We start from the raw sequence: 14,144 nt of genomic DNA, 5'->3' as shown, positions 1-14,144 counted from the left end.
GCGGAAAATAAGCGGCTCCACCTGTTCCCCGCGCGCGCGGATGTCCCCGTCCCGCGAGGGATTCCCTGGACTGAGGTGCTTCCAAATCAGGAACTTCTGTTGCTGCTGCTGCTGCTGCTGCTGCCTGCCTGGTCGCTTGCCTTAAACGCCCCCTGCTGGAATCTCCTGCCAGCGCCATCACGGCCACCCGGTGACCTCTGTGCCCCTGTCCCCAGCGAGCCCGCCAAGCTCCCCTCTGGCCTGCCAGCGGAGACGGTTTTAGGGTAGCGCAACTGTTTCGGCTGCACCGCAACCATGCCATAGAACGAAGCACGAGAGGCGGGAGTGGATTTTAGCATCGCACGGGCGCCCCTTAACTTTGAGAGCCCAACATCCGCCGCTGCAAAGATGGAGAAGACGTACTCTCTGACGGCGCACTACGACGAGTTCCAGGAGGTGAGGTATGTCAGCAAGTACAGCAGCAGCGGCACCCTGCCCAACGGGTTCAACCTTCAGCTGGGCGCTACGGTGCCCAAGAAGCCTCGCTGCGGACTTCCCCGCTGGAGCCGGCGCGAGATATGCCTCCTCTCAGGCCTGGTCTTCGCAGCGGGGCTCTGCGTCATCCTCGGCTGCATTCTGGTTCTGAAATATGTGGCCCTCGAATACGATGCCTACTGCCTCAAAGGATGCCAGGAGCGCAAGGCCCTGGTCAAGGTGTCGCGCTTTGTCGCTGGCAACATCGACCACACCATTGACCCCTGCAAGGACTTCTACTCCTTCGCCTGCGGTGGCTGGCTGCGGCGGCACGCCATCCCTGAGGACAAGCTCATCTACGGCATCATCGCCGCCATCGGCGAGCAGAACGAGGAGAAGCTGCGGCGCCTGCTGCTGAGGCCCATCCGAAGGCCCTACCAGGCCTCGGCCGAGCGGAAGGTCAAGGAATTCTTCCGCTCCTGCCTGGACATGGCGGAGATCGACCAGCAGGGCGCCCGGCCCATGCTGGACGTCCTGGAGGACTGCGGCGGCTGGGACATGGCCGCCGCCACGGCCAGGCAGGCGCGATGGGACTTCAACGAGCTCCTGTACAAGACGCAGGGGGTCTACAGCACGGCTGTCTTCTTCTCCCTCACGGTCAACTTGGACGACAAGAACTCCTCACGCTACGTTATCCGGGTAAGTCGGACCCCGCTGTTCGTGGGAAATGAGACTGAGTGGGGGCAGACTTGGGTCATCTTTGGTATCCTGGCCCCCTCAGCCAGGCCAACATTTGGTGCCCCCAAATGGATCTTCTCAGTGATGGATCTTCTCAATGTGGTGCCCCCTTGGCTCAGCGGCCTGTGCAGGGGAATGGCCCTAAATTCAACACTGGGCTGAGCCTTTTGGTCTAAGCCGGATCATAGAATGATAGAACTGCAGAGTTGGAAGGGACCACGTGTGTCATCTAGTCCAACCTCCTGCAATGCAGGAATCTTTTGCCCAACGTGGGGCTCGAACCCAGAACCCTGAGATCAAGAGTCTCGTGTTCAACCAACTGAGCTGTCGTCACACAGGAGTGGCCATGGGATGCTGTTTCGTACCAGAACTGGACCGCTGGTCCTTCTGTCTCAGCGTTGTTCCAGGGTGTGCCTGGAGCCATTTACAAGTGCTGCTTTGTCAACCCCTAGTGGCCGAATCTTGCTCACTGCCTCTGATCGGATGCATGTGTGGTACATGTTTTCATGTGGGCTTGTTCCTTTTGCAACCTCACATGTGTCCCGTCCCCACCCCACGCCTTTGTGCGTGCATTACTGGGCACTTTTGTTGTCTTTGCTGCCAGAGGTGCACTTTTGCTGCGCAAGTGTACTTTTGGGATTCATTGCTATTCTTTTATCCGCTTCGTAGCCGCGCATTTTCAGTGGAAACATCAGATCGCAGGGAGGAGGGTGGGGAGGGACTCAGGCGCATAATTCAACGATTATTATATGCACTTACAGCCGTATTGCACCTCATCTTCCAAGAGTTAACAAAAGGAAGACGTCTCTTTCATAGTGTTCATTATCCGCTCCCTCTGTCATACATATTCAGCGAGGCTGAAGTCAGACAATCGTTTCTGAGGCAGCCAAAAGTGGCTCGCGAGAGGATGTGCTTCCTCTGGCAAGGCACACCCACACACCAATTTCTTCTCCTGCCCCGCTCTCAGCTCTAGACAAATGGGTTTCTGCAGCAATACAGACACCTGCTAAGCCTGTTGAGCATAAGAGAGACTGGGGTGAGTTGCCGCAGGAAGATTTCCGTGCTACCTTGTGGAAGGAGTGTACCTTCCTGGCAGGACATCTGCTTGGAGTGCAGAAGGTCCCAGGTTCAATCCCTGACAGCATCTCTAGATAGGGTTGGGTTGAAAGTCTTCCTGTCTGAAACCCTGAAAACTTGGACAGCTGCTGCCAGTCATTGTAGAGGAACCAGTGGACTGACTCAGTATCATAAGGCAGCTTCTGATGTCTGTGTGAAAAGGAACGACAACAAAAAGCCTGTCTTCAGCTTAAGGGTTGCCATATTCCTGCTTTGGACTAGATGACTCTTGGGGTCCCTTCGAACGCTACAATTCTATGTTTCTGTACCAGCAATTCCCCAGATTCTGTCGTGTTCAGGTACAGGCAGTTTGTGCCATTTGGCAACCGATGGTTTTTCTAGCCATTAAGAGATACTAAACTGTCCACACCTCCTCATGAAAACCAATTACAGATAGGTAGCCGTGTTGGTCTGCCATAGTCAAAACAAAAAATTTTTGATACCAGATATCTGAAGAAGTGTGCATGCACACGAAAGCTCATACCAAGAACTAACTTAGTTGGTCTTTAAGGTGCTACTGGAAGGAAAAAAAAATTTTTGTCATGAAAACCAAGTAAGAGATTAATAGAAGCACCTGGATTTGATTTCAGGTGACACTCCCTCCCCCAGACCCTTTATCTTAGAGCACCTGATATGTGCTATTGTTATCATTCCAATTTATCTCCTGTCCTTCTTCCCAAAGCAGTTCAGGGTAGCAAATGAATGCATTGCAATGATAATGCAAATCTCTTATCTCTCAGCCTTAGCCCGTGGAAAGGGAATCAGCCAAGCGACCTTGCAGGGCTGTTGTGAAAACGAAGCAGGCACAGAATCACAGAACTGTAGAGTTGGAAGGGACCGCGAGGGTCATTTAGTCTAACCCTCTGAAATGCAGGACTCTTTTGCCTAACATGGGCCTTGAACCCACAACCTCAAGATTAAGAGTCTCATGCTCTACCAACTGAGCAGTGCATGCAATGTGTATGGGCTAAAGGTCAGCCAAAGAAGCACACACACACATACACAGTGCTTGTGCATATATATATATATATATATATATATATATATATATATAATTTAAATGCCACCTGCTGCTACACAAGCCACTGGGCAGTTTGCAGCAGACAAATGGGATTTCAAAAATCCATGAAATAATGCAGCCCTGAAAAACATTTAATAAATCACAAAAGGGCAGTTCCTAATAGTGGCAGCGGCCACCAGGTCTCTCCTCCTCCGCCGAGCGCCTGCCAAAACAGATGCATCAGAACCAGTCGACTAAAACTTCTTCTTCTTTGACCATCCCTTGTAGCCGAGTAAGATTGTCTTCCATAAACACGGTTTTAACAATGAGTCCGTAAGTGACTGTGGAGGCCAATTCTGGATCCACACGTCCTTCCACAGTAGGGACATTGGTTTCCGGGTGGGAGTTGATCATGGTGTGGATTTGCCAAGCGTACTTTCCTCTTAGCACGTTTCTCTCTTGCATTCTAAGTTTGAGTGTCTTCAAAGTCCATGACACCTTTGGTAAAGGCTGTTCTCCAACTGGAGCGCTCGCAGGCCAGTGTTTCCCAGTTGTCAGTGTTTATACTACGTTTTTTTAGATTAGCCTTGAGACCGTCTTTAAACCTCTTTTGTTGACCACCAGCATTACACTTTCCATTTTTAAGTTCGGAATAGAATAGTTGCTTTGGAAGACGATCATCAGGCATCCGCACAACATGACCAGTCCAACAAAGTTGATGTTGAAGAATCATTGCTTCAACACTGGTGATCTTTGCTTCTTCCAGTACACTGATATTAGTTCGCCTGTCTTCCCAAGTGATTTTTTGGAGACATCATTGATGGAATCTTTTGAGGAGTTGGAGATGGCGTTTATAAGTGGTCCATGTTTCACAAGCATATAGTAAGGTTGGTAGGACAATAGCTTTGTAAACAAGCATTTTGATTTCCCTGCAAATGTCCCGGTCCTCAAACACTCTGCACTTCAATCGGGAGAAAGCTGCACTCGCAGAGCTCAGGCGATGCTGGATTTCAGCATCAACGTTGGCCCTTGTGGAAAGATAACTGCCTAGGTAGGAGAAGTGAGGTAGGGTTAGAGGCACCTCAGTTCCACTTATGAGGAGCCACCACTGAAAAGACCCTTTCCTAGGCTCACAGCACCCATGTTCTTCATCCAGGCTAGGCACCCTCAAGGCCTCATCTCCTGATCTTGGGGTGCAGGCAGGTCAATAAGAGTCACAGAGCTCCCCTGCCATTGGTTATCCATCTATCAGGGTGGTACTTGCATAGAAGAGAGAACATCAAGATGCATGTGCGGCAACCACGTAAAGCTCTTGGGATGCAGTTTGTGTGTGTGTGTGTTGTGTGATGCATGTCGTGTCCTTCAGACTTGACAGAATTACCTGCATCGGGGTTATAGGGACAGAGGTGAAATTCAGTTCCTATCCCCTTTTGAAGAGAATTCACTTAATCCACACACTATCAAGCTGTAGCATGGCCATCCTTCAAATTCCGCACTTCTCTCCAAATTTTGTCATGCAGTTCTCCAAGCAAATAATATGCACAAAGCTATACATATCAGGGGGATGTGGGTTTTTTTTTTTTTTAAGAATCTATGCATTTGCAGAAGTAACATTCGAAAATGCTTTTATATTAAAGAAGATTGCTTGCAAAAAAATTGCATATGTTGGTCAAATTGCATAGAAAAAGGTAGTACACTAAAATGCTGGCAGTTTTCTGCGAGGGCTTCAATAAAGTAAAATAAAGTGTAAAATCCAGAAATGTGGAGAACTGGACTTTTAAGCTTGGAAAAATGAGAAATGGGTCGAAACCAAAAATGGACCACCCTGCCTGCCCCTTTTGGGTTAAGGGCAATACAGTATTTGCACTGGAACCATCTGTGTACTGTCTGTGTACTTTGCTCAAAACAGTTACCTCTGTCCATGTTCAAATTAACCTCACAACAATGAACGGTTCACACGAATTCAGGCAACCAGCTCTTTCTCTCCTAAATGTGCAATAACTTCGGTGGAGGGAGCCTAGTGGAAAGGAGAGGGGTGCGTCAGAACGGGGGTGGGCACCTCCTGCTCCCAGTTCCATCTCTGAAAGACGAGGCGGATCCTGCATTGCTGCCATCTTGCAGTGGAATGAGGTGGGCAAGGTAGGCAAGGCTCTGGTCAAACGTAGTTTGTGGGGTTCACCCCAGGGGTGCTTGTGCAGGAGAAGCTCTGCGTAGGTGAGCCTTATCTTATTACTTGACCAAATGGCAAGAGAAACAAGGTGAGGTGGATGCGGTCCTCTGCATTGCAACTTCCACCAGCAATTGTCCATGCTGACGGCTAGGAGTTCTCCGGCCAGGCTCTCCCTCCACGGCCGGAGGCAGAATGTGCCTCTGAATACCAGCTGCCAGGAAACACAGGTGAGGAGAGGACTGCCATGCCCAGGTCTTGCTTGCAGGCAACCTGGGACGTCTGGCTGGCCACTGCAAGAAGCCTTCAACATTTTGGGTGTGTATCAGTTTAGAAAAGAGTCAAGGAAGCAGGGACGCGACAGAGCTGCTTGATAACGATACTCAGCATGGAGAAAGTGGAGACAGGGATGGTTTCTCTCTCACAATACTCTGGAACATCCAGAACAGTGAACCTGAACAGTGGTAGATTCAGGACCGGCAAAAGGGAGAACTTCTTTACACAGCGCAAAGTTAAACGATGGAATGCACTTCTACAAGACACAGGGATGGCAACCACCAACTTGGGTGGCTTTTAACGGGGATTGGAGGGTTATAATGGAGGGTTATAAGGCCACCAGAGGCCATGAGGCATGATATGAGGTTCTCCCTCCACTCTCAGAGGTAGCACACTGGGAACCGCAAGTGCAATGAGTGGGCTGTTGCATTCTGGTCCTGCTTGCAGGCTTCCCATGGAGGCCTCTGCTTGGCCACTGTGAGGATGCTGGACTAGATAGGACACTGGTCTGATCCAGCAGCGGAGCTCTTTTTTAAGTTCTTATGAGCTGGACTCCAACATCATCATCGTGATGTCAGGTGATGGGCAAGTGGGCGGCCTCATCCAACCCGTCAAATGTGCCCAGCAGGAGGAAAGTGGCTGCAGTCCCCCCACAGCTACTGCCCTGTACAAATGGACGTAAGATTATGCAATTGGCTTTGATTGCAGAGAAGACAAGTGAGTGGGACAGCCAATATGGACGGAAAACCAGAGGGTGACATTTATTCCATAGTCTTTCACTCTGGTAAGAAAGAAGTTGTTTTGTGTACGTGCCACTCTTTCCCTGGCCAAAGTTTTCCCAACAATTATTGAAGATCTAGAGGGAATTTGCCATCGTGCTATTAAGATTGTTCCATCACTGCCAGTATTTCTGCTTGCTGGACAGAACCATTTCCCTCCTTCTCCCCATTGCACTGCTCCTGGGGCACAGGAGCCAGTTCCTAAGGGCCAAGGTCCCTCCCCCCCATAAAATATTTGAGGGGTCAGGGGACCCCAAAGTTGATGGGCATTGCCATTTAAATGGTGTGTGTACACACCCTGTCTTGTGATCAATTATGTGGGGCAGAGCTTACCTGCCCCCCCTATTTTATTCACATTGGCACCCCTCTTGGGGGGGGGGGCGTTCTTCCAGCCCTCCAGAGCAGAATGGTGGGAGGGTTCTGTTTTTTAAAAAGGGCTGTCAATCGGTTCAAATGATTATTACAGCATCTTAAGCTCCTGGTAATATTGTGAGGCTATATTGTCAGGATGGGACGCGGATGGTGCTGTGGGTTAAACCACAGAGCCTAGGGCTTGCCGATCAGAAGGTTGGCGGTTCGAATCCCTGTGATGGGGTGAGCTCCCGTTGCTCGATCCCTGCTCCTGCCCACCTAGCAGTTCGAAAACACGTCAGTGCAAGTAGATAAATAGGTACCGCTCCGGCGGGAAGGTAAATGGCATTTCCATGCACTGCTCTGGTTTCACCAGAAGCGGCTTAGTCCTGCTGGCCACATGACCTGGAAGCTGTATGCCAGCTCCCTCGGCCAGTAAAGCGAGCACCGCAACCCCAGAGTCGTCTGCGACTGGACCTAATGGTCAGGGGTCCCTTTACCTTTACCTATATTGTCAGGAAGACAGGATATGCCTCCCCACCCTCCCCCAAAATTTACATTCGCAGCAGTAATCAAGAAATCACCTTACAGTATCTACTACAGGAGAACACTCCAATTTAAGAAAAGGAGGTTTCAGATTTGTAATTAATGCATCACAATCAGCGGCTGGGTCGATGCTTTCCCGCGGCAATTAGCGACGTGTATTTGCAAATGAGGAACCTGACTTTGGGTTACTTTCCAGGCAGAACGGCAAATCTGAACAAGCCATCAGTTAATTGGGAGGCGAGTTTGCAACACAGAAACTCCTTCTTGTCTTGATTTGACTGCAGCCCAGACTGGCGTCTTTCTTTGCAGATGTGTTTTGCCATTTGCCATTGATGAAACAGTAGTGAGGTAGTGCCGGATTTGTACTAGGCTGTCCACAACACAACGTTCCACTTTAGTAGTTGTTCTGCAATGCTTCCCCAGTGTTGCCATATTGTTGTGTCTTGGTTGGGCGGGGGGCACTCTTGCACTACAGAGCAATAAGAGCGGGCCAACGAAAGCACACTATGCAATGTTTGTGGTGCGAAGGATCCCAGGGTTTCAGCAGGAATTTGCAGGTTGGAAAGGAAGCAGAGTGTCTGTCCTTGAACATCTGCAGGTGTGAACAGTATTGAGAATTCAAACCAATTGCATATAACAGGCTCTCTTCCATCCTGGATGCAAATCATCATGGATGCACAATAAGGAGGACGTCTGAAGAGGCCCAACAGCCCCCTCAGTGCAGAAAGAGTTTTTGCACATTTTTTGCATTTTAACTGTAGAACTTGAATCTGGGGGCTTTTTCTGCAGGTGGTGTGCTTGCTCTGCCACCAGCTCTTTGATCCCCTCTCATAGCTTTTGTAGATTTAAAAAAGTTTTTGGAAGATGGGACATGCTAGTAGAAGTCGATGGATGTTGGAAGATTCAGGCCAGATAAAAGAAAGGAGCTTTTCACACATTGCAGTGTTACGCTGTGGAACTCACTCCCACAAGAAGCAGGGACAGGACACTTTTGCAGGAGCAGGAGCACTTTTGGCTCACTACCTGAGCCCAAACAGGAAGGTGCTATCCTGCCCCTGTCAAAGCCTCTCTTAACCTGGGTCATTGGCAAACCAGCCCTGTACTATTTTGCCTGTGTTCTCTTATTGCCTCTCATTTTCCCGACGGGGCGTACGAGCTTTTAAAAGCTCCGCAACGGGCAAATTATAGGGAGGTGGGTAGGAAATGGGTTGCAGCTAGAAAGCTGCTGACCAGGGCCACGTCATGAGGATGCGAGAACGTGCACCCATCGTTTCTCTTGCCTCTGAAGCTCCCCAAGGAAAAGGCCTCAGAGCCAGAACCAGGAGGAAGGGAGTGCATGTTCAGAAAAGTGAAATAAATGAAACGAACGATTTCAAAGCCTGGCTAACGAAGGCTGTGCTAATCGATAGCTCGGAAAGGCCAAGACCGTAGGCATGACGGCCAGGGACCTCCTCTTCTGCCAGCCCCTCTTCTCTCCCCCCCCCCCAAGAACCCAGCCGGTTTTCAAGTGCAAAGCTGGTGTGCAATGCAAAGAGCACACATTTAATGCACAGTTTGTTCCATTACCCGGCAATATGTTCCCCTGGTGAAGTGGCTGGCATATTTCTTTATTTATTTGTGTGTGTGTATGTTGACATTTGCCACACGGACAAGGAGACTGCCGTCTGGCCTTCCGGCCCGTTGCCCAAGCACGGCTTAGCGAGGAAAATGCGGGAGCCACAGCCGGCTCTCTCACCAGCCGCCAGCACTAACAACTGCCTGCTTGGGCCCGCGAGGTGCTGCCGGGTGTGCGGCGCCAGGGCCCTCATTTGCATGGCGGAGGCGCTTCTTTTATGCCCAAATTAACGGGGCTTCGGCGGGAGGGGAAACTTCGCCAGGCAATTTCCCTCCCCGTAATTGCAGTGTTTAGCAAAAGCAGCGCACCAGGCAATTTTCCAGACTAGCGGTGGATTCGCAAAGGCAGGAGGAGGAGGAGGAGAGGGAGGGAGGGAGCCTCCATGTATGTGTTCAGGAGGACAGCAACAGAAGGACTCTCCTGATGCAGGGGGGCTGTTGCTCAGTGGGTAGAGCACTTGCCTTGCACGCAGAAGGTCCCGGAGGGGGTTAAATTCTGGGTAGGGCTTGCAAAGACTCCCTGGAGAGTTGTTGCCAGCCAGTGTAAACAGTACTGAGGTATAGAACCATAGAACTGTAGATTCTAAAATGTAATCTAACAGCCTGCCCCCACCCCAATGCAGGAATCGCAGCTAAAGCATCCCTGACAGATGGACATCCAACCTCTGCTTAAAAATCTCCAAGGAAGGAGAGTCCATCTCCTCCGAAGGGAGTCCGTCCCACTGTTGAACGGCTCTTGCTGTCTGGAAGTTCTTCCTGATGTTTAGTCTGAAGACTGTGACCAGGAGACTTGGCTGTGCCTGATCGTTCTGCTTCCCAGGTGCTCACTGTGAATGGGCAGCTACTTCAAATGCCACCCCTGCCACCACGTCCTCCCTCCTTAGGGTGCTCCACCTGTACGCCAGGCTTGGGCTGGGCAGCAGGCAAAAGTTTGTCCTCTGTACCATAGGGCCCCTCTGCCTGGGCGCACTTAGAACTTCTCGGGAGGGGATTGCAAGAGGGAGAATTATTCCGCACCCCGCCTGCCAATCTTCTCATGGAAATGGCTCCCTGCCCAAGGCAGTTAACAGCCGCTGCCACTCAATTAAGGAAATCTTAAGCCAACAAGTTTTAATTGATTAGACTATGGTTACCAGATTTTTTTCAATGAATCCGGGGACACCTCCCCCCCTTTTTTTTTGAAGCTGAGTAGCAACAGGGAGTCAGTAGTGGGGATGGTGAGGCAAAAGACCCTGGGCCCAGGCACACATGCATATTGTATAAAGGTGCAAAGCCCTTCTTTCGCACCCTGTGAAACATAAATGCACACTTTTTAAAAAAACTGGGCAACGGCATGCTGGCTGCCCATGACTCCCAAGCCGTCCCTGATCTCCTGCCCCCTTCCCCCTTTGTTTTGACAGATCGGGGGAGGCTCTGGAGTCACAGGCAGGCAGCTGTTGCCCAGTTTTTTAAAAACTCTTCGCATTTATGTTTCGCAGGGTGTGAAAGGACTTTGCACCTTGCCTGGCAGAGAAACTGCACACCTTGGACCCCTCCTGGGCAACAGCCACCCACCTGTGACTCCTGAGCCTTCCCCAATCTGTCAAATAAAGGGGGCAGGAGATCTGTCCCGCCGGATGTCCCCGGTTCACCTTCGGCAGTGGCAGCGAGCAGCAAGCAGCTCCTGAAGCCAGCCAACTGTGCTACCAGGCTGGCTCTGGGCTGCTGAGGCTGCCACTGCCACGTTTCCCGGGGACAGATTTGCAAATCTGGGGACTGTCCCCGGGAACGTCTGGTAACCCTAGATTAGACGGCGACATTTGCATGCGACCGTAGCTGTCATTTTGGAGGGGAATGCTTCCTTTGGTTCCAAATGGGGCAGGCGCAGGTTGCAATGGGTGCTGTTATTCTGGAAGAGGCTTCTCCCGCTGTGTGAGACAGGGCAAGGCAGCTTCTCAGATGGAGCCCACGATTAGCACGTGGGTTACTTACTTATTTATTTTAATTAACCTGATCAATCAGGAGTCTTGCTGTTGGAGGCACTGTGCCTCTGAATATACCAGTTGCTGGGAATCACCACCAACTTTTGCGGCTATAAAAGAGGATTAGATAAATTCATGGACAACAATGGTCCATGTCCTGTTTCTGCTGTCAAAGGCATTGGGACCTCTGGGTATGGTTTTCTGGGAATCACAGGTGCCGAGAGTCACTGTTGAGCTCAGGTCCTGCTTTCGGGCTCCACACAGGGCATCTTGTTGGGCACTGAGAGATGCTGTGCTAGATGGGCCACTGGCCTGATCCTGCAGGCTCTTCTTACATTCTTATGAGTGCACATCTTCTAAGCTGGCCGAAGCTGCTGGTGGATGTTGTCAGGTTGATGAAGGTTGACTTGAACTCAGGAAGTAGCTTGAACTGCTTGCTAAATCAAAGACAACAGAAAAGGTCTGTTCTACCATCACACAAATCCCCTTTCTTGTCGTGTCAACCCACTGTTGAGGTCCTTCCCTGATCCTCAACAACAACAACAACAACAACAGCAACAACAATTTTATTATTTATACTCCACCCACGGCCACTCTGGGTGGCTTACAGCATATATAAAAACTTGTAAAACACCAGACATTAAAAATTCCCCGATACAGGGCTGCCTTCAAATGTCTTTAAAAGTAAGGCAGATGTTTATCTCATTGACATCTGACGGGAAGGCGTTCCACAGGGCGGGTGCCACTACTGAGAAGGCCCTCTGCCTGGTTCTCTGTAGTTTCACTTCTCACAGTGAGGGAACCACCAGAAGGCCCTCGGAGCTGGACCTCAGTGTCCGTTCTGGACAATGGGAGTTGAGAAACTCCTTCAGGTCTACTGGGCCGAGGCCGTTTGGGGCTTTAAAGGTCAGCACCAACACTTTGGATTGTGCTAAGAAACGTACTGGGATCCAATGTAGGTCTTTCAGGACTGGTGTTATATGGCCTCTGCCTTGTGGGACATCTTAGGGAGAAGAAAAGGCTAAGGAGTAACCTTATGCAAATCCAGGGTGGTTGGATGGTGTCTTGTACGCCTCCTTCTGGCAACTCCTGCTGCAAAGCTGGTGCCAAATGTCTTGCTCTGTCTTCCTTTGGACCCCATCAGGGAGGCCAAGAGGCGGGCCTGTCCTCTGGGCATCCCAGGACCTCCAGACGCACTGCCCAGACTTGCACCCTGGTGAGGTCACTTTGGCACTGCTAATACAGCAAAAAAACAAGATGGGAGGCAGCAATTACGAGTTGCCTGCCTCTGCAGCCACAGCAGGCGTTGTGATTCTTCAGGGGTTTGGCTTCACCTCTGCAGACACACTCCATTGCCTCTCGAGACAGACAGAGCCCACAAATTCTCCAGAGGAGTTGCAGCCGCCAAGCTGATGTCCTCCGGATGTTGCTGGACTACAACTTCCATCATTCTGGACCGCTGGTCATGCTGGATGGTGCTGATGGGAGTTGGAGTCATCTGCAGGGCAACAGGTTCCCCAGTCGCATAACTGTCCGCAACCATCTGTGCACTGCAGCGCTCTGGCACCTCCCAGGTGGAAGGAGGATGGAAGTGTTTAAGGGATGCACAACGTCTTGCCCAGTGGCTTCCCATGGATGTGCAGACATGCCCCAAGTGATGGGAAATGTGTATGTGCAAACGGGGAGAGGCTGTGTCCTGGGACAGCTCTGCGCCTGCAGGGTTTTTTGCCTGGATTGTTTGCATTAACGTGCGGGAGGAGAAGCAGAGGGCCGCCTGCCCCAAATGGCCGTAAATCCAAAGATTTATGGGGCCGGCAAGTGGGGTTGTTCTTTGCTTCCGCTCCGCGTCCCTTGAGCACGTGTCAACATGTTATACTGCTCTGTGCCACCCAACCAAGGGGGACCAAAATTGGGTTTACAGGAGAGCTGGATTTCTCTTGGATTTATTGCCCATCTCAGGATTTTTAAAACGTTCCTTAAATCACGGCGCTTATGATAAAAGCCTCTGGAGGAGAGCAGCTCAGTGCGTGTGTGAATGCAGGCGTGCATGGGGGCATATGTTGGCCAGCCTACAATTTCACCCATTAAGGGATCTTAAGAGATTGAACCACAGAGCTGTCTAGTTGGAAGGGACCCCGAGGGTCATCTAGTCCAACCCTCTGCAATGCAGGTTTTGCAGCTAAGGAATCCCTGACAGATATGGCCATCCAACCTCTGCTTAACAACGTCTGATGAGGGAGAGTCACCACCATCCAGAGCAGGAGAAAGCAAGCTTGCTCCATCTTCCATGAGACAGCCTCTAAGATATTTGAAGACGGCTACCATATCACAGAAGGGACGCGGGTGGCGCTGTGGGTTAAACCACAGAGCCTAGGACTTGCCGATCAGGTCGGCAGTTTGAATCCCCGCGACAGGGTGAGCTCCCGTTGCTGGGTCCCAGCTCCTGCCAACCTAGCAGTTCAAAAGCATGTCAAAGTGCAAGTAGATAAATAGGTACTGCTCCGTCGGGAAGGTAAATGGCATTTCCGTGCACTGCTCTGGTTCTCCAGAAGCAGCTTAGTCATGCTGGCCACATGACCCGGAAGCTGTACGCCGGCTCCCTCGGCCAATAAAGCGAGATGAGCACCGCAACCCCAGAGTTGGCCACGACTGGACCTAATGGTCAGGGGTCCCTTTACCTTTACCTTTACCATATCACAGATTGAGTTGCTGGTCCTGTTCTGCAGGGTGACGTTAAATGACCCCACTCTTTCGGCTGGCCCATTCAATCCAGAATCCTGTTCCCTGCAGAAGCCAACGCAGCCAACATCAGCCAGGTACCAAAGGCTTTGGTCAGAGTGTTAGATAAGGATGGGGATACCCAAGTTCAAATACTCAGATCACTGGGTGTAACTTTGGGTGTCTCCCTCTCTCCTTACCCTTGTTTTGACTTTTCGTGTTTGCTGCCCTGAGCTCCTTGGGGAGAAAGCGTGAAATATAAATTTAGTAAATGAAAGAATGAAGTAATAAGCTCCTTTGCCTTTAACGGCAGCACAACCCACAGGCATTCAGCAAGGAAGCCGTTCCCTCGCACGGAGATGAGTGCTGGAGAATCTTCTTTATGCCAGGCTTCTGTTAAATGCACAGGAGCTGGAACAGTTTAA

General features: G+C 50.7%; 1 protein-coding gene across 1 annotated transcript in view; it reads left to right on the top strand.

Moving 5' to 3' along the window:
* The first annotated feature begins 349 nt into the window (after window positions 1-349).
* The window catches only part of ECEL1 (endothelin converting enzyme like 1), a 46,962-nt gene continuing 33,167 nt past the window's right edge, over window positions 350-14,144 (top strand). Inside the window, exon 1 of the mRNA XM_083612792.1 lies at window positions 350-1,152. Coding sequence (XP_083468918.1) covers window positions 388-1,152 — 765 coding nt within the window. The 5' untranslated portion in view covers window positions 350-387. The remainder of the gene's footprint in view (window positions 1,153-14,144) is intronic.

The sequence above is a fragment of the Podarcis filfolensis genome (genome assembly GCF_964270895.1).
Source record: "Podarcis filfolensis genome assembly, chromosome: 5".
Taxonomy (NCBI): Eukaryota; Metazoa; Chordata; class Lepidosauria; order Squamata; family Lacertidae; genus Podarcis; species Podarcis filfolensis.
The sequence above is the reverse complement of the archived record's forward strand: the minus strand, read 5'-3'. Positions and strand labels throughout refer to the sequence as shown.